At 43.5% G+C, this 19,397-nt stretch overlaps 1 protein-coding gene across 7 annotated transcripts in view; it reads right to left on the bottom strand.

Annotated features, from left to right (window-relative positions):
- The window catches only part of ADAMTSL1 (ADAMTS like 1), a 674,175-nt gene that overhangs the window by 170,600 nt on the left and 484,178 nt on the right, over positions 1-19,397 (bottom strand). For all 7 annotated transcript variants that reach the window (XM_043546994.1, XM_043546995.1, XM_043546996.1 and 4 more), the window contains 3 exons: positions 16,103-16,229; positions 7,796-7,870; positions 5,668-5,825 (listed from right to left, as the gene is read on the bottom strand). In XM_043546994.1, coding sequence (XP_043402929.1) covers positions 5,668-5,825; positions 7,796-7,870; positions 16,103-16,229 — 360 coding nt within the window. The remainder of the gene's footprint in view (positions 1-5,667; positions 5,826-7,795; positions 7,871-16,102; positions 16,230-19,397) is intronic.

Genomic DNA, 19,397 nt, shown 5'->3' with positions numbered 1-19,397 from the left:
CCAGTGCTTAACCACTCTGACAGTTAAGAAGTTTTTCTTGTCCAATCTAAACCTCCCTTGCTGCAATTTAAGCCGATTGCTTCTTGTCCTATCCTCAGAGCTTAAGAAAAACAATTTTTCTTCCTCTTTCTTGTAACAACCTTTTACACATTTGAAAACTGTTATGTCCCCCCCGCCCAGTCTTCTTTTCTCCAGACTAAACAAACCCAATTTTTTCAATCTTCCCTCATAGGTCCGGTTTTTTAGACCTTTAATAATTTTTGTTGCTCTTCTCTGGACTTTCTCCAATTTGTCCACATCTTTCCTGAAATGTGGCGCCCAGAACAGGACACAATACTCCAGCTGAGGCCTAATCAGCGTGGAGTAGAGCAGAAGAATGACTTCTCGTGTCTTACTTACAACACTCCTGCTAATACATCCCAGAATAATGTTTGATTTTTTTGTAACAGTGTCACACTGTTATTAACAGTGTTAATATTGTCATATTAAAATTGTGATCCACTATGATCCCCAGATCCCTTTCTGCAGTACTCCTTCCTAGGCAGTCGTTTCCCATTTTGTATGTGTGAAACTGATTGTTCCTTCCTAAGAGGAGTACTTTGTATTTGTCCTTATTGAATTTCATACTATTTACTTCAGACCGTTTGTCCAGATCATTTTGAATTTTAATCCTATCTTCCAAAGCATCTGCAACCCCTCCCAACTTCGTATCCTCTGCAAACTTTATAAGTGTACTCTCTATGCCATTATCTGAATCATTGATGAAGATATTGAACAGAACCGGACCCCACTCATTATGCCTTTCCAGCATGACTGAACCACTGATAACTACACTCTGGGAATGATTTTCCAACCGGTTATGCACCCACCTAATAGTAGCTCCATCTAGGTTGTATTTCTCTAGTTTGTTTATGAGAAGGTCATGCGAGACAGTATCAAAAGCCTTACTAAAGTCAAGATATACCACATCTACCACTTCTCCCTATCCACAAGGCTTGTTACCCTGTCAAAGAAAGCTATCAGGTTGGTCTGACACGATTTGTTCTTGACAAATCCATGCTGACTGTTACTTATCACCTTATTATCTTCTAGGTGTTTGCAAATTGATTGCTTAATTATTTGCTCCATTATCTTTCTGGGTACAGAAGTTAAGCTGACTGGTCTGTAATTTCCCGGGTTGTCCTTATTTCCCTTTTTATAGATGGGCACTATATTTGCCCTTTTCCAGTCTTCTGAAATCTCTCCCATCTTAAATAACTTTTCAAAGATAATTGCTAATGGCTCAGATATATCTCTCAGATATTAACTCTCTCTGCTCACTTCCCAGCCATCTAGGGATGTCTGCATTGCAATGTAAGCCCCGGGTTAGCAGAACTCAAATTAGCAGAGCCTGGGTTTGTTAACCTAGGACTTGAACATCTACACTAATTTGTACCCCAGGTCAGGAATGCTTGTATCCTGGGTCCCAATCTAGGTCTCCAGCAGCTACACTGCACAATGTGGGCTCGAGTCCCATCACCTGTATCCCAGTCTTCCTAGCACCCTCCCAAAATGTGGCCGCTCTAGCCAGAGGTGACACGTGGGGGGGGGGAACATGTGGGGCCATATGCCTCCCAGATTGCTTGGTCATATGATGTGGCTAGGTCCCCTTCCTGGGGGGGGGAACTGAACCAGTGAGCTGTGAGCTATGCCGGTCAGGGAGAGGGAGAGGCAGGAGAAACAGCTGGAAGCTGAAGGGAGGGGGAAGGGTCATGACTCGAGCTGTTCCAGGGTTGTGCCCCCACCCCCTCACTATCAACAGGCATGGGTCATCTCTGGCTTTGTTCATGTTGCAGTGTGGGAAAACTTGACTGTCAACCAAACCTGACTGTCCAGAGGACAAAAAAGTCAGCCTGTGATACTTTTGGCAGACTTTCAGAATATGAGTCCAGTGGGGTTGAGTCTACACTGCAAAGGTCCTGGCTTAACTCAGGCTTGGACCCCATACCCCATGAGGTCTAGGGACCCTGGGTCAATGCGATTTGTGTGTAAATGAAAAGGGAATTAGGTTGGAGCCCGAGTTCAAACTATGGACTTTTACTGCAGTGTAGACTTACCCCAAGAGGTTTCCAGACCTGATGGAGCTGGCTGGTCTGTTTTGTTCCTCTATTATTGGAGCCAGCCAATTATTCAGCTACTCTCCCTCTTTGGACACTCGGGGTATGTCTACACTTCAATTAAGAACCCATGGCTGGTCATGCCAGCTGACTCATGGGCTGTGGGGCTGTTTAATTGCAGTGTAGACTTCTAGGGTTAGGCTGGAGCCCAGGCTCTAGGACCCTGTGAGGCCCAGAAATCTACACAGCAATTAAAAACAACAGCCCCATCGCCTGAGTCCCAGTAGCCTGAGTCAGCTGGCATGGGCCAGCCATGGGTGTCTAATTGCAGTGTAGACATACCCCCAGTCTACTTACCTCTTTCCTCCTCTCCAAGAGCTCTATTTCTCCCAGCAACCAAAGCTTGTAGTAACCACTGGCTCCCCACACTGCCTGGCCACCAACTGCTTAAGTGGGAATTAAATGGAGCATTGGCCCCATGCTGGCCACTGCACAGGGGTGAGGAGTTTCACACATTATGGACACTAAAAACAACAACATGGAACTAACTGTCAGGACAACTCCAGGCTTTCCCTCCTACATTTCTAGAGACCAGGATTCTTTAAAAATGGAGTTGGAGTTTGCATTCAATTCTCCTGACCATTCATATATTCTATGACCAAATTGTGGAAGCAGATGATGGGCGGCTGGACAGCGCACATCTCTCTTCCAGTGATCTATGGACTCAAATACACCACTCACTATTACAAAGTAAAAGAAACCAAAACAATTATTTCAGTACAACTCCTGTAGCATTTGCATGCAGTTGCTTCCTGCAATTCAGATCAGCACCTAACTGTAAATAAGCCCAAATTTCAGCCCTCCTTTGGTTTCTCACTTCTGGTTAGCAACTTTTCAGCCAGTGGGAATGTAATGCTTGCATACCTGGGATTATAACAAGCTTGCTAACTTGACTCTTCTAAATGAAAACATTTTCAGCCAATCTAATAAAGATCCTAGGAGTGTTTCAAGAGACAACAAGCCCCTGAACTAGAGCCCTTTTTATTACATTTTCACTTAGCTCTGTTTGCACAAGAATTGCTTTTCCAGGAAAGTAAATCAGGGCACCCTTTGCGAGGAAAGCTGGCTGCCGCCACTGTAGGGCCTTTAATTGGCTTTTCAGAGATACATTCGCTCTGCACATTGCAGGCAAAACACTCAGCGCTGTTGCGGGCAAGCCTGGTTTGGTGTGGGGATGCCTGCATTTGTATATTCTGCCTTCTGAAGAGTTAGTCTCAGGATAAGCCTGACAGCGGGAAAATCTAGCAACTAAAGATTAAAAAAAGGGGACTAATTAAATAGCAAAGAATAATGGGGCAGGGTTTGTTGTATTTGAGGATAGCTGTTGGCTAAATACACATTCATCTAGTCTGCTTCTGCTCTTATACTTACTGTGAGTAAAAACTGAAATTGTCTACATATTTAAATAATGAAGTGTGAGAAGGATTTTATTCCTGCTTTAAGGGCCTGATCTAAAGCCAATGCAATCCTTGGAAAGATTCCTAGGGACTTCAAAGGGCTTTGGTTCAGGTCCTATATGCAAATTTCTATGCAACCTTAATGAGAGATATGCTAAAATGCCTCCATAATTTTCTTGTGTGAAAAAAAGAGGACAGAGCCTGTCTTTGCTTTTTGTGTATTATGCAGCACCAAGTACTTTATCAGCATTTATCAAATATCTCCTTATCTTCTTCGTTTCTTATTCTGCACTGAACAATTCCCTTTTTTATACTGCAACACAGGGACATTGTTGAGTCAAATTTGGCCAAAAATTTACCAGCAGATTTTGGGAAGATAAGCCTTTACATAACCTAAGACCAACAGAAATGTTTCCCTGCATTTATTTATTTTTAATTCCAAATGAATATGTTATAAATAGAAAGCACAGCCATAACTTTCCCCTGGTACAACTGGAGCCCATACATAGTGGCCTGGTGCTAGGGAAAACCTGAAAGCATTATGGACTAAAGACACATGATACCTTCCATTGAAATCAATGGCAAAATTTCTATTAAGGTCAATGGCAAGCAGGAGCAGACTGCAGAAGCTAAGCATTTGCAAATAACACCACCACTTAGCTCTTATAGGGCATTTTTCATCCATGGGTCTCAAAGTGCTTTATAAAAGGATGAGGAAATGGAGGCATTGAGAGGTGAAGGGACTTGCCCAAAGTCACATAACAGAGCAGTGGCAGAGCCTGGAACACAATCCAGCTCTCCTGATGCTCAGTTCAGTGCCCTGGACCATGTTGCTTCCAGCTATTATATTTCAATTGTCCAAGCCGAATGAAATTCCCAAACCACTAGTAAATAATGAAAAGTAAATTAAATCTAACAATCCAAGCGAGGGTGTAATTTGTAAAACAGGAAAGGATTTTTTTAAATATATAAAACATTTTTAATTGAGAAAAATCTTTTGAGTTTGGCTATATTCAGTCAGTGCTGTGGGGTGACATTTCAAGGGTTGAACTGCTCTCTTTAAACTATTCCCGCCTTTGACCAGGAAGATATAACTTCAGCTTGTTTTCCTTTGGCTCTTTGTTCACCAGACACTTTTGGTTGCAGGGTCTGGACTGGATTAGGGGCCGCTACCATGCTGAGAGAGACAGAGGACAGTGCTTTAGTGCACTGCTCCAATCCAATCCAATCACCTATCACATTTTCCAATACAGCATTCATACTTCCAGCTGCCACAAGGTCATCAGCATTAGCTTAAATCAAACGTCCTCTGGCTCTAGGTCCCATGATGAAAAATTTATGGAGTCCTGGACAGGGTACAAGTTTTACAGCTTTATGGATGAAATCCTTCAGGTCTCTCTGACCTACTGAAAAAAGGATTACAATAAAATAAACCCCCAAATGTTCAGTTTTGTGTGTGCATTTTTCCTACAGAATGTGTGCATTGCTTCCAGCAATGTGTTTTGTATTACCTGGAAGAACAGAAAAGCACTAATGGGAGGAAACAACTTGATTCTTATTGCCAGTGCAACACAAAACAGAACCTCCAAACAATACAACGGCTTCTCGACCAAAGCCATCTTGCTTACTTTGGGGTCTTGGGGCCTAGTTCTCTACTCTATTACACCCATTTTACACTTTCAGTGGAGCTACACTGGTATAAAAAACAAACAGCATAATGGAGTGAAAACTTGGGACCTCAGTCTTTTTTTTTCATGTCACAAGCTAAGTAAGCTGCTTGGCTTTCAGTTTATACCTATCCCAGACAACATCTACTGAAAGTAATCTGCCTTCTCTTGCCATTAGTCCATCTTTTCTGAGTAAGACACACATGGCATGTGTGTTCCTTTCCATAAACTCAGTCTCCTTCCCAAAGAGTTTCCAGTGAAACTTTTATAATCTATTTATCAAGAAATCCAGAGAGGGTGCAGGAAATAGCCTTCTCTAAGCCCTAGATATAAACATTTCCTGGCAAAGGATGCTCTCTAGGAAAGATCCCTGTGGTCTTTCTGCTGCACCAACCTGGTTTCAGTTTGGGTTTTTGTTTTTACAAAGCCATGTTTGAGCCACCTCACCTTGACTGTGAAGTCTGCACTGAGAGGCCCAGATATTCTCAGTATCTCCTTGTCCGGAAACTTCTGGAAGTCGACGCTAGAATTGTCCACCAGGAAAGAGCCTGTGGAGCTGAGGCTGTTTTCTCCCTTCACGCCTTGCAGAGTCTTGGTTTCCAAATCTGACAAACACAAAAAAAGATTACCCAGAGCAGGCGAGCTCATGACAGTTACAAAATAATAATACCATGGGGATGGAGTGTAATAAATAGTAAAGGAAAACCAGGCCCAAATTAACCAACATGCACTCAGTGCCTCTCGGGGGCAGGGGGTTGGGAGGTGGGGCAACCACTAGATTTGTGTTGCTGGCATTGGAAATGACCAACACTGATTGCCGTTGTGACCTTGTACAAAGGGTCACAGAGCCACTCAGGTTTGGCCTGGATGCCCCTCCATCATGATGGGGAAGGGTGCGGGGGAGTGGGATTGGTCAGGACAAATTTGAGTGAGTGGCATTGTGCCACGTGATCCAAATCCAGATCACAACCTAGTGATTTCATCTGTGCCCCACTGTCCCAAATCTTCACTGAGGCAACATCTCATTCCAAAATAAAACAGGTCCTGGATCAACCTTTTCTCTCTTACTTCTAAAAATTGCCTCCCTTGGCTGCCATACAGCTTAATTCCATTGCAAAAGTTTGCTAGCTTGGGAAAGAGCATGTTTGCTGGGAGAGAAGGCAGGAGCAAGGGAAGAGGGAAAGTCATTCACAGGGAAAGGAATAACAACTACACTAGAGCAGGCCAGGAATACCCAAGGGTCCACTTAAAAATTATGCATTTCAGAGGATTTGAACTTTTAAGAAAATGTTATGTATTTTTTGTTCTAGTTTATAACCTGTAATTTGCTGGTGATTATTCACAGCTCTAAATCTAAACAGCTATAAAAATATTAAGTAACTACTGCTATCTCAACACAAATAGCAGATCATATACTGGGATTTCCAAACACACCCTTTCCATTGTACCAGGATGCAAGCACTTTGGCGTGATTTCCTATGCATTTCAGCTCTGTGCTATTACCAGTGCTCTGTTAACGTTGACATATGGCCTGCTGTCTCTTACTGGGTCTACGCTGTCAGAAAGTTGTGTCCGCACTTGGGGGAGAAAAACCACTGCAGTATTTTGTAATTTCCCCAAATGCTACATCTTACCAGTTACACTCCTTTGAGTGTCTGGGGCTATTTTTAGAGAATACTGCAGTATTTTCTTCTATAAAAGCAGGGGAAGATTACTTGGTTCACTTACATTTTGCCACTGCTGAAAAAGAGGCAGCAGGTGGTTGGCTACTGCATAGGTATGCAAGAGAGGGGAAGAGTGCAAAGGGCTTTACCGCCCTGTCTTGTGTCCTTGCTCACAGACCAGTCAAAAGTTATCCACTGTATGACACAGACCTTGTGTTCTCCTGAATGCAGAGAATGTTCTCTGCTTGCACAGTCTGGGGTACATGGCACTCCAAAAAGTGCAGGGAGGAAGTAGGGCCATTGTCCCCTCTCCTGCTCCCTCCACACCAGCTGCAGATGTTGCAACCATGAAAGGGTTAGTCCAGTCAGTGGGCTCATCCCCTCTGGGGCAGGGTGACTCCTTAACTGAACAATTTGGCTCTATACATGTGTATCCTTTCCATTCTTTTCACTGTGGATGAATAGGGTGCATGTGGGATAAAGAGAGCAAGAGATTTAAAGAAGAACAGAAGCATGTGCTAAACTCATGAGCAGTTTGATGACAGAGCTCAGCAGCAGGGAAGCCTGTACTCTAACCTCCTCAGTATCTTTAAAAAAAAAAAAAATCCCACTGACTGCAAACAGAAGCGCTTGGCATCAAATGAGTCAGCCAAAAGATGAATACACAGAAACGGTTGAAAAATTGTGGAGGGACAGAAAAAGTCTGAGCCTCTGGCCACATTCTACTCTCTGATGCATGTGGAAGTCCACTGATTTCACTGGGATTGTCCAGAGCACCCGAAGGCAGAATTCTGTCCCGTGTTGAAATCAGTGATTTGAGAGAAAGAAACCAGACATTCCTGTTGTAAATAAAACACCAGAGGATACCAAGGATCTTATAAAGCAACACCACACTGGCTTTTTCTACTTACGTAAGTGATCAGGTCCTTTCAACACTAGACGAACATGCCTACTTCCATAGGGAACAGCGACAACAGTATCTTCCGCTGCAGAGAAATGCAAAAATGCATGGAGTCATTAAGCAAAGGACGCCCTCCTGTCTCCAACCAAGCATTGAAAGAGCTGTTCGCGGGAAAATTAAAAGCCAAGCTTTTGGTACCATAACCCCTCGTCCTCTCCCCAGCAAGTCCCGACAAAAGGCAAAGGTCAGCAGTCATATTAAAGGGATGTTCACATTCCAACCTACTGATTTCATTTATACTCCACTGTTACCCAAGTGTCTAAAGAGGGACTGACAGCTTTTTATTTCACCTGACCTCCAATTAAAACAAAGCATCTCTTACTCTTCCAGATTATTTTGGCATATATATTTGTGCTGAATTAGGGAAGTATAAAAATATTCAAATGCTCAAAGGGAAAAGTCAAAACACTGAACTCTAGAACTCCCTGTTCCTTCACATACTACATGATCCTCTCCCAGCTGAACCCTCAAAACCCTTTCCCTTCCATATGCCTTTGCATGCCACATGATCTCCCAGCTAAACTCTGCAACTCCTTCCCTATCTCACGGCAGACCCTACTAAGACATGCCCCTACTGTGGTGGTATAATTGTGTTTTCCTTTCCATACCACCCACAACAAGCCATGGGAGTACACGGGCCCATTAGACCTTCAGCATAAACAGGCTCTTGGGGCCTGATCCTGCACCATTGAAGTCATTGGGAGCTTTGCCACGGACTTCAATGGGAGCCAGATGGCGCCCTTAATGAGTCCAAGGCAATAGTCACTAATCTGCTCTCTCCTGCAGTTTACATGCTGCTGTTAGATCAATGATGCTAAAGAACCAACTATCTGAATAGCATCTTGGTGCTCTGCAGGGGTACAGGAGGGGAGAGTGTTGTGGCTCCAGAGAGCAGATTCCCCACCTTCCCGCTAATCAGCTGCTAAGCCAGGCAGGCAGGAGAGTGCTCAGCTGCACTCAGTCGCCGCCTCAGGCTGCTCGCCCCTCCTCTCTCTGCTTCCTGTCTCCCCCGCGCCTCTCAAACTCGATGCTGACCGTTGGGGGCAGGAATGACAATAGTGTTGTCCCCCTCAAAGCTGAAATTTGCAGAGGATAAGCTATTACCAGCAGGAGAGTGGGGTGGGGGAAGAGAAAACCTTTTGTAGTGGTAAACACCCATTTTTTCATGGTTTGTCTGTATAAGAACATCTTCTGTATTTTCCACAGTATGCATCCGATGAAGTGGGCTGTAGCTCACGAAAGCTTATGCTCAAATAAATTGGTTAGTCTCTAAGGTGCCACAAGTACTCCTTTTCTTTTTGCGAATACAGACTAACACGGCTGTTACTCTGAAACTAACAGGAAGATCTGTACTGTCACTGGGACTTTCTGAACAGCAGTCAGACATAGGCAAGGAAAATAAAAAAATTTACAGTACTCAGGCCCAACCCTGGATCCTAGAATGTTGAGCATTTTTATTCAAAACAACTAATCATGAAATAGTTAACAAGGTCAACATTTTAATTGTCATTATTGTGGTTCAGAATCAATGCCCTGTTGAGATGACTAGGGCAGTTCAAACATCTCTTAGAACTGTTCTTTCGGTCTGCAGGCTCAAGAAGATGACATGTGCTCTGTTCTCTCTTATGATTATGAATAAAACAGAACAGCCAAAAAGTTATCCACTGTACGACACTGCCTCACAATGATTTTCCATAAAGGAAAGCTTTGGGTTCTTCGTAGATATATTTAAAATGCTGCAAACAGTGGGAAAAAGGTTGATGGAGCCTTTAAATTTACATCTATGAACATTTTTAATACAAATGTATGTTCATAAAATTTAATGGACTGAGAGTGCTGAAAATAGAAAGTCTCTGTTTACCCACAGGTCATGGAAAGTGCAAGCAAAGACAAACTCTCCATTTTAGTCCTCAGTGTGCTCAGTTCAGCCTTCAAAGGGCTCCCCCCCATGATTCCCCACCCTTACTCTCTTGCAAAAAGTGATTCAGTGTCCACACTACTGTATGACCCTCTGATGACCAGATATTAGCACCTCTGTCAAATTCAGTGTATAGTTATGGAGTTTGTTTATAAGCCAAGTTAAAGTCTTGTAACTCAGTTCACTGAGTCATGTCACCGTCTAGACTTGTAGGTGTAAGACCAGTTCAGTATTTACAATACTTTCTATCTAGCTGCCCGATCAATAGGCCGTGAATCTCATCTGGTCCAGACACCACAAAACTGTTCCCTTTTTTGGCCTGGTGCAGCTTTCATAGCATGAGTGAAACCCTGAATAGAAGATACAGCTTTCATTTATGATTGGTTGGAATATCACTAAAGAAAGCTTTCTTCCTAGGGAAAATATTTGGGAGCTATTAAGTCATAATCAATTTAGGACTGTCAGCGCTGGGAAAAAGTTCAGCAAGCTTCCCTGCTGATGTCCTAAAGGATCTTTTATCAGCTGATGCCAGTGTGTTTTTGCAGAACAGTGGCCAAATAAGAGCTGACAGTATGTGTACGTGCATGGCGAGGAGAGGTGGAGTAGGAGGAGTGGGAAGCCAAAGGAGGAAAAGACAGGGATTCTTTTATACAGTAATGATAGTAAGTTCATTCAATCAAAATTTGATTATCCAAACCCTGGTTAACTAGAACACTGTCTTATCAAAACTTTGGATATGTCCCTAAGGGTTTACTGAAGCTATTGTCCGAAAGATCTCCCAAATACTCTATTACCAGATCCTAGAAGCAGCACAAGTCTGAGCTGGGGTCCAACAGTACTGGACTGATCTCTTCTGCAGCACAATTGTGCAGAACCCTTAAGTGCTGCAGGGCTAAAGCTCCAGTCTCATGGAGCTCCTACACTTTGCAAAAGAGAAGCTTCAAAGCCAGCTAGACTTGGTGAAGCCAGCTAGTGTCTGTAATTGGGGGAGCAGCCCAGAGGATTTGAAGAGTATTGTTCAAGGTTTCCTGATGCTAATTAGTTTTCAAAATCTGCTGGGACAATTTTCTCTATTACCCTAATCCAATATTATCCAAAGGCTTCAGGTGTCTTCTGAGACCTTTGGAAAACTGAAATTAAAACAGTCAACTGTGTTCTGTAATGTATCCTGCATGGGTGTGTGTCTGGTATCATTCATGACAGCAAACACACATTTCTTTCATTTTTACACATAGGTTCTTGTTCAATTATTTGACCTGCTATAGATTCTTACCTGTTTCACTGTATATTAACTGATTTCCCTGTTACCCTTGTGGCAATAATGTTTAAGGAACCCAGTAGCATAAGTATCTTTTCTTGCATGAGGCTCATGACTATGACATGTAGTTTCCCTGCTCATCCAATTTTCGGAGTGGGTTTCAGAAAACAGAATATAGTGTCACATTTCCAAAAATGTTAATATTCTGTTTAAAAATGCTGTATTTAAAAAAATCACTAGACCTCCCCATCTGTATTAGAAAGCTTATTGTTATTGTTCAGTAGCTCACACTGACAGCGTTCCCTTTGTTTTATGAGTTTTGTGCTGAAAAAAATAGAGAAAATTGTCCCAACAGATTTTGAAAACTGTGATTAGTGGCAGAAGACCTTGAACAGAGTCTTCAAATTAAAGACCTACTAATGTGCCAAGGCACAACTGGAAAATCTTATTGTTTAAAGACCACTCAGATTATATCACATAACTTCTTTGCATTCTTTCTCTATCCATTTTATTACTAGGGATATAATTCACTTGCTCCTATTGCTTCTTCTCCATGTGAAATCATAGCACATTCTTTGTGAAATGGCATCTCTCTAGGGGTTCCTTATTATCATAGCACATCCTGGAAAGTCTCAGCTTACGTAAAGCAGCAGCAAGACTGTAGTACCATTTCTTGGGGCTTATGAGGAGGAGAAGGGAAGTGGACACATTTCTCCCTTGTCCCCAAGAAGAGACATGGTGGGAGTGGAAGAACACCTGGTGACTGAACTCTCAGACAAACAATGTGGCGAGAAGAGGGTCAACTGGCTGCCCTATGAAGCTGAATGGAGAGAGGGTGGGAAGAATATGAGGCCTCTGGCTTCTTCCTCAGAAGATACATAGAGATATTGTGAAGGGGGAGCCCCGGGCTTGCTGGGTGGAGGCAGACAGAGGAATTGTGAAGGGGATACAAAAGTCCATGATCCACCCAACTCTTGATGTTTCAAGACTATGCATAGAAATCCAAAGTCAGATCAATTCTCCTGGCTTTGGGTTTTGATGCAAAAAGTCTGCACAGTCCTATCAACAATACTCATGCTTAAGGGCAGGATCAGAAAAATAATCACCCTCCCCCGCACATTATCTAGTAGTATTGTATAAGGATGGGGGAGCTGTAACTACATTTGAAGATTATGAGAGAGAAAAGGTAGATAAAGTAATATCTTTTATTGGACCAACTTCTGCTGGTAAAAGGTACAAACTTTCCAACTTTACAGAATTCTTCTTCAGGACCTGAAGAATGAATGCGCTCTTTTGTACCAAGATCTTTTAATTATCTTAATGGGCGAAAAAGGGCATCGGCACAGGGGTTTCTCCTGTAGAAAAATGCAGGTGGGAAATCAAGGACACATCTTTTCCTACCCTGCTGCATTTCAATTGCTGATGCCTTTGGCACAGATAGACTGTCCCTATAAATACTGAGGAAGCCATTTCCGTAGCAAGTGCTAACTGTTTTAAAGCTCTGTGAACTTCTTCCCTTTCTGGCATTATCCTTTCCTCACCCATCTGCATGGTATAAACAGTGTGGAGAACAGAGCTGGATACAAGCACCAAGAGAAAATGAATTCAGTGTGACGAGCACAACAGAACGTTTGGGATGGTTTTGAGAAAATAAACCATTTCCAGCAACTCTTGGCACAGTAGAAAAAAGCCGCTGCCCAATTCCTCCTGCACATCCTGAGAAATGCGTGTTCGTAAGTGTTCCAACATACATTAAGGGAAATAAAATCATATACATGCCCATGGGACACCTACGATGACTTCTAGCCACCTGCTTCACATATGCGCCTACTGATTTTTCCTATCTCACATAACAACATGGCTCAAAAGTCTCTTATTGCTGCCCTCAGATCTGTTCCTGGGGGACACAGGAAAGAAGCATGAGAAAGGAAATGTGTCCTTCCTGGGCCAAGCAATTCTTTTTAAAGAGAAGGCCTGACAGGGCCAGTGCAAGGATATTTTGCGCCCTAGGTGAAACTTCCACCTTGCGCCCCCCCCCTCACTTTCCCCTTCCCCGCCCGACAATCTCCGAAAACTAGTAAACTTAGCATTATAAACAACCTGTCACAAAGCGTAATGGCTGTTGTAATGTTTCTTTTTTACCTTTAAGGCGTTTCTGTTGTTTGCCATTGCCTCTGATGGTGTCCCATTCAAAGTCTTACTATTCTGCAAAGCTAAGCAACTGAGCCTTGCACTGCATCACCAGCCAGGTTAGGCAGGGTGACAAATCCCCCTTGCCCCAAAGGGCCATTATCCCCTGGTGACTAATTTCTACTCCAAGTCTATAAAGCAGACTTTTAAGGTAAATACATTATTCCTTCAATATTACCCACGCACACATCTCACAAAGATTCTCACTCTTGACAAGTCACCAGCCTTGTGTAGATCCCTTCCACATTCCTCTTTGTGGGTAAGTGCCCCGTAAGACACGTGGGGTGCAGCGAGTTTGTCAGGCCTGCGGTGGCAGCTGTTTGTGAAGATCGGGGGCCCTTTGCCAAGGGGTGCTGGTGTCACAGTGAGCTTGGGGTGGCTGAGAGTATGGGGCAGGGCACTGAGGCTGGTGGGACATGTAACACGCACTGGGCTGGAGGGCAGGCAGTCCTGGGATGGGGCAGAGGCAGATATCTGTCAGTCTTCAGCGCTCAGGCTGCACCAGGGTCAGCAGCCTCTTCACCTAGGAGTCTCCCCTCTTGCCCGGGGGCCACTCCTCCTCTCAGGCTCCCCGGACGCTGCCGCCGCAGCCACCCGGGAGGATGCGAGCCGGGGGGGGGGGGGGGGGAAGGACTATGGAGGAGACGTAAGGGGCCGGGCTTGGCTGGGGCCCCGCACCTGCCGGCCGAGAGCAGCAGGAACCGGGTGCCGCTCGGGGGGGGGAGCCGGGTGGCCCAAGCCCAGGGTGGCGGCAGCCTCCGCAGCAGCAGGGGCAGGTGGGCAGCATAGCCCGCCATGGGGCAGGAGAGGCTGCACTGTTGCTGCTGCTGTTTCGAAGGCTCCTGCACCATACGGCAGGGCCGGGGAGCCTGAGAAGAGGAGTGGCCCCCGGGCAAGCGGGGGAGACTCTGAGGTGAAGAGGCTGCTGGCCCTAGCGCGGCCCAAGTGCTGGAGACTGACATGTACCTGCCCCTAAGCAAGAGTGTAAAAAAAAAATTTGGGGGCACCGCTTTTTGATGCCCCCAAATCTTGGTGCCCTAGGCGGCCGCCTAGTTCGCCTAGTGGTTACACCGGCCCTGAGGCCTGAGATTAAACTGGCCACTACTCAAAAGTCACCACCCATCCCAGAGAACAGATGAGGCCCTGATCCTGTGAACACTTAAGTACATGTATACATTTTACTCTTGGAATTAGTCCTACTAACTTCAGTGGGGCTATTCAGATGAGCAAAGTTATCCATGTGCTTAAATGCTTGCAGGATCAGGGCCTAAGGGCTTAAATCTGTCTTCAAACAGGCATGCATGACTTGCACTGGGTGAAATTTTTGGTCAAATAGTAAATTTGCTGAAAAACACAGTTTTGGGGCAACTGAAAATATTTGCAAATGTTGGTTAAATCAATTATTCCCTCAGTTCTATGCATGACTCCAGTTTGTTCCTCTGGAAGTTACACAGGTATATCTGAGAGGGGAATTGGGTCTAACTGAGTTTCTTAACCTGGTTTTTCTTGTCAGATGTTTGATGCATGCTGAATGATAATGGAGAGAGGTTACCTTGTACCTCTCCACCACATACATGTATCTGCCTGTTGTTTCTTGTCTTATACTTAACTGCAAGCTCTTTGGACCATGGACTGCATTTTAGTTACGTGTTTGTACAGTGTCAACATGATCCTTGTACCATGCCCCTTGATGGGGGCCTTTAAGTATTACCACAGTACAAATAAACGATAATAAATATGAGCTATTCATAAAATACATTTGTAAATAAATTCAGAAGTGATTTCAAGTCTGAGGACTGCACAATCTGCTCATGAACATTTCAGAGGTGAGATTCCACTCCTTGTTTTATGAATTATTCCCTCGGCGCTGCCAGATGCAGTCCTACCTCAACAACGCCAACTCCTTCCACAGATGACTCTTTTCCCTCCTCCATACAACAGAAGGTCTCAGCCCTCTCCCTCCTGCCTCAGCTAGCACATTAAGATCCAGAAGGTCACTGTGTTAATGAGTGGTGTGTGCTGTGCCCCCTGCTTAACAAGTTATTCTCTGACAGAGCAAAGATGACTCTGTAAACAAACGCCTCTTATTGTTCCCACAGAAACCAACTGCAAATATAAAGAGCAAGATATCCAACAGGAATCCACAAATGTACGTACACACCCTCACACAAAATGACAGTGTTATTTAAAACTTTTAGATCACATACCATGTAGCATTAAAAAAAAAGAATGATAAAAATATAGATCTGACTCATGTAACTCCAATGGAACTCACTGAAAGAGTAAAGAACGTGCAGGAATTGTAGGACAGAGCATGAGCTCCCTTAAGGTTAGACTCAGCTGATAGCGTAAAGCATAGCTATACCATCCCAAGAGGAGCTCTGGTGTAGAAATGTGCCCCAGAAAGACATGACAATTCCTCCCCCGCTCCCTCTGGTACTGGTGGGGTGACATAAGTTACTTTTTCACCCCTAGTCAGGATGCAACACACTCCAGGCTATGTTCCCAACCAGCTAACCTGAATAGTGAGTGAAGTGGATGAAGCCAACACTCTTCCCATTCCCTACCCACTACCTCGAAAGGGGGAGTAACGGGCAAGAAAGAGAGGCTTTCCCATTCTCTTCCCTCTGCAGACAGCACCACAATCTGAGCAGTCCTTACTTGGCCAAGGAGGGGTTATTGAGGATGGGGAGGACATGGCCTGACTCCACCTTACTCACCTGCATGGCTTAGTAAGGCCTGGGGACAATCTAGCCCTTAAGAGACTTGTGTACTTCACTAAGAAGAGGAAAGTTGGCACTTTACCCGCCTACTTGTCCCTCTGACACCTCATCACCACTTTCAGTTCAGAGGGCTTGTTCTACCCTTTGAGGTTAAAGTCAACAGCTTACGTTTATTTGCTGAGAGCTGGGATTTAAACTGGCCTCGAACCAGCCGGCAGGTGGACCCATCGCCATTGCAGACCCCACAGTTATCTTCCTTGACAGTGCTTCCCAGCTGGTGATCACAGCCAACGATCTGACAAGAAAGAAAGATGTGCAGTTCAAACTGAGCACCTACGGACTGCTGGATCCATCTCTGCAGCTAATTACCGCCAAATTTCTCTCACATCATCTCCAGAGGGCCATAAAGTACATTAGCAATGAAAGAATCTGAATGAATCTGGCTGAGAGCTTGAATTGAACTCAGGAGCTAGATACTCAGCAGGTCTGCACTAAATGGCTTTTGCAGTTCAGAGAAAGAAAAAGTATGTTGATTTTTTTAGGGTCTTGTGAATGCTTCTTGGTAACGGTCCTATCAGAGATAACATTTTTAAAAGGTTTGTAAAGAAAAATATATGATTCTAGTTAGACTGATAGATACTTACAGAACAGATAACTAAAAAGCTCTGCTGTGATCTCAGTGGTGTCTTACCTGATATGCAGTTGGGAAAACCATGTGGTTTTAATTACATTTGACAATAATCCCATTCCACACAATCAAAGCCTGCATTCGGATAATGTTAAGGATTTGATGAAGGAGGAGAAGAATAGTTAAAACAAAGAACTGAGAGCCAGGAGATCTGGATTTTATTCCCAGCTCTGCAATAGGCTCTCTCTCTTTGAGCAAATCATTTTAGTTAAAATTTTTAAACTTGGGTGAACAAACTGGGCTCCTAAATCCAGATGTAGGCTCCTAAACAACCTGTAGTGCCCACTGAAGTAAATGGGATTTAAACTTTTTTAAGCCTGGGGTGCATTTGGCCTTTTATCTGAACTGATCCTGGACATGAAATTATGGAGTTTCACCCAACATTGCTTTAAAGCCAAGAAAATAAGCAAGTCCATATTACACATATTAAATAAGCATGAAAGGCCTCCTAGCACTCTGGCTTCCAAAGCCAGCCATGGACCAGGTTTGTACATAAAATTCTCTTCTACAGTGTTTGTGCTAAATTTAGAATAGATGTAAACAGTAGTGAGTTATGAATAAAGTGTTAACCTTAATGCTAAATCTGCATGCTTCCGTGGGCTTCACTTACATTCAAAGTGCCAAATTTTAGAAGGCGATTATAACAGGTGCGGCTGTAAAAATGTATGCTCATCAGCTGGGCTCATAAAAACACACATGTACATGTGCAAATTGGGTTACTGAGCACTACAATAATGGTGCATGCAAATGGGTTTTTAGACACAAGTCCCTGACTTATATGTGCATATGGTTGTTTGTATTCTGCTGGGCTTTGCTGAAACAAGGGGTGTTCCAATTATTTTTGTCAGCTCCCCCTTTATGTTCTCCTGGGAAATATGTGGAACCTGTTTAATGTTATGACTTAATATTAACTTTTTAGTGGTTTGGTTTCTCTCTCTTTTTCTTTTTTTTTTTTAAACTTAAAAATTGTGTCATAATTGGCCCTCAATTACTGTCCCAAGTGGCAGAGGGCACACTGTACCATAACCCACATCAGGCCTGACATACTCATTGCTCCAACACATTCTTTTCATAACCTGTATTTTAAAAAAGTGTCCTGTTAGGTATCATATGCAAACTAGTAACATGCTGGTCAAAAATGTGTATGGAGGTGTATAAAGAATTAGAGATGTGCGATGGAAATATGGTCTCAGAAGGGGTTTTGCAAGCAGGGCATACACACAACCTGTCCTAGACAAAAGAATGCTGTTTTGCCTGTCTTCCTGCCTATTCACTGTAAATTGAAATTCATTTCGGAGGACAATGAAAAGCAATCTACATAGAAAGGAAACAGAGCCATAAAGCTAAACCAGCAGGGGGAAAGACCTCTGAAAGATCACAGGGGATGGAGCCTACACCCTCAGGAAGCCTTCTTGGTTCTTGAAATGGAGACAATAGACTTTGGGAAACATAAGCAAAGGCAGAAAGCCATTTTGGCTTCCATGATAGGGGACAAAGGATGAGCAGCATCCTAAGAGATCACGAAAAGTGGATCCTCTTAACCTAACAACAAAGAATAGCTGGAATTGACTATAGGTGAGAAACCTGCTTGGATAAAGATTATAAAGTGCTGAAATTAAATTTTAGTCACGAGAAAGCATGTTTTGTTTGACTTATAACCATACCTGTGTTTTCTGTTCTACTTATTGTAACTTAAATATCTGTTCTTTGTTAATGAACATATTCTTGGTTTTATTACAAAACCATCTCAGTGCTGTATACTAAACTGAGGGGTGAAGTCCTCAGCTAAACGAACAGGCTGGTGCGCTCTGCCTGTTTGGAGGCAGTAAACTTAATATCTTCTGTGAGTATCCAGTGAGAGGCACTGGATGCTGCAGGGGAGATATTTTTTGGGGGGGGGGGTGGGAATCAGGACCAGAAGCGCTGTTGGTGTCACCCTGCCAGGAGTAACCAGGCTGGTGGAAGTTGGGCTGAGGCCATTGTGCTGCAAAGAGGCTGCTGGTGTCAGGGCTCTGATCTAAACCTGCACAGCACAGAGGCACCCAGGGTTACAGGTCACATGGTGACACAACCCCTTACTGGTCTGCGTGAACCCCCAAAGTGTCACAGTAATAATAATGATATTACTCCCTGTACCATGAAAGCTCCTTCAATTAATGTTAGTCACAACACACTATGTAGACTTATTTTAAAACACAATGGGGTCAAATTCAGACTAGACAGAACCAGACAACTTCTTTGACTTCACCCACTTCAACCCTGTTCAATTGGGCATATATATTTATGTGTGAAGCCATAATGACTCTATAGAAGCTAACAAAGGCCACGGGGTAAATGTTAAGCATTTTTGATCAGATATACATGTACAAAAACTGCCAAGATAGAAAGAGACACTGTTCAGCTTTGTAACAATGGCAGATAAAGGTGAAATAATCAAGTTTATAAAGTTACTTCTAACCTGAGTGGAAACTACTTACTCCATTTGAAGCTTCTGCATATAGGTTTATGAATCCTGTGCATGGAGCCATAATAGACCTAATTTTACATTGTCAATCTTGACCATAGGTCTAAGGCCTCGTCTACATGCAAACTTGTACAAAATAACTAAGCTGGCTTTAATTGGCACCTTTTGTTATTTCAGTACAAATTCTGTGTGTGGACACTTTGATTCTGAAACAAATATCCACACGCACACTTGCACTGAAACAACAAAAAGTGTGAATTACAACTGACCAGTCAGGCTATATATGTTTTTTTTTTTTTTGCCCCCGTATT

Source organism: Chelonia mydas, chromosome 5 (assembly GCF_015237465.2).
Source record: "Chelonia mydas isolate rCheMyd1 chromosome 5, rCheMyd1.pri.v2, whole genome shotgun sequence".
In the NCBI taxonomy this organism is placed as follows: Eukaryota; Metazoa; Chordata; order Testudines; family Cheloniidae; genus Chelonia; species Chelonia mydas.
Note: the sequence above shows the minus strand (reverse complement) of the source record. Positions and strands in the feature narration are given on the sequence as shown.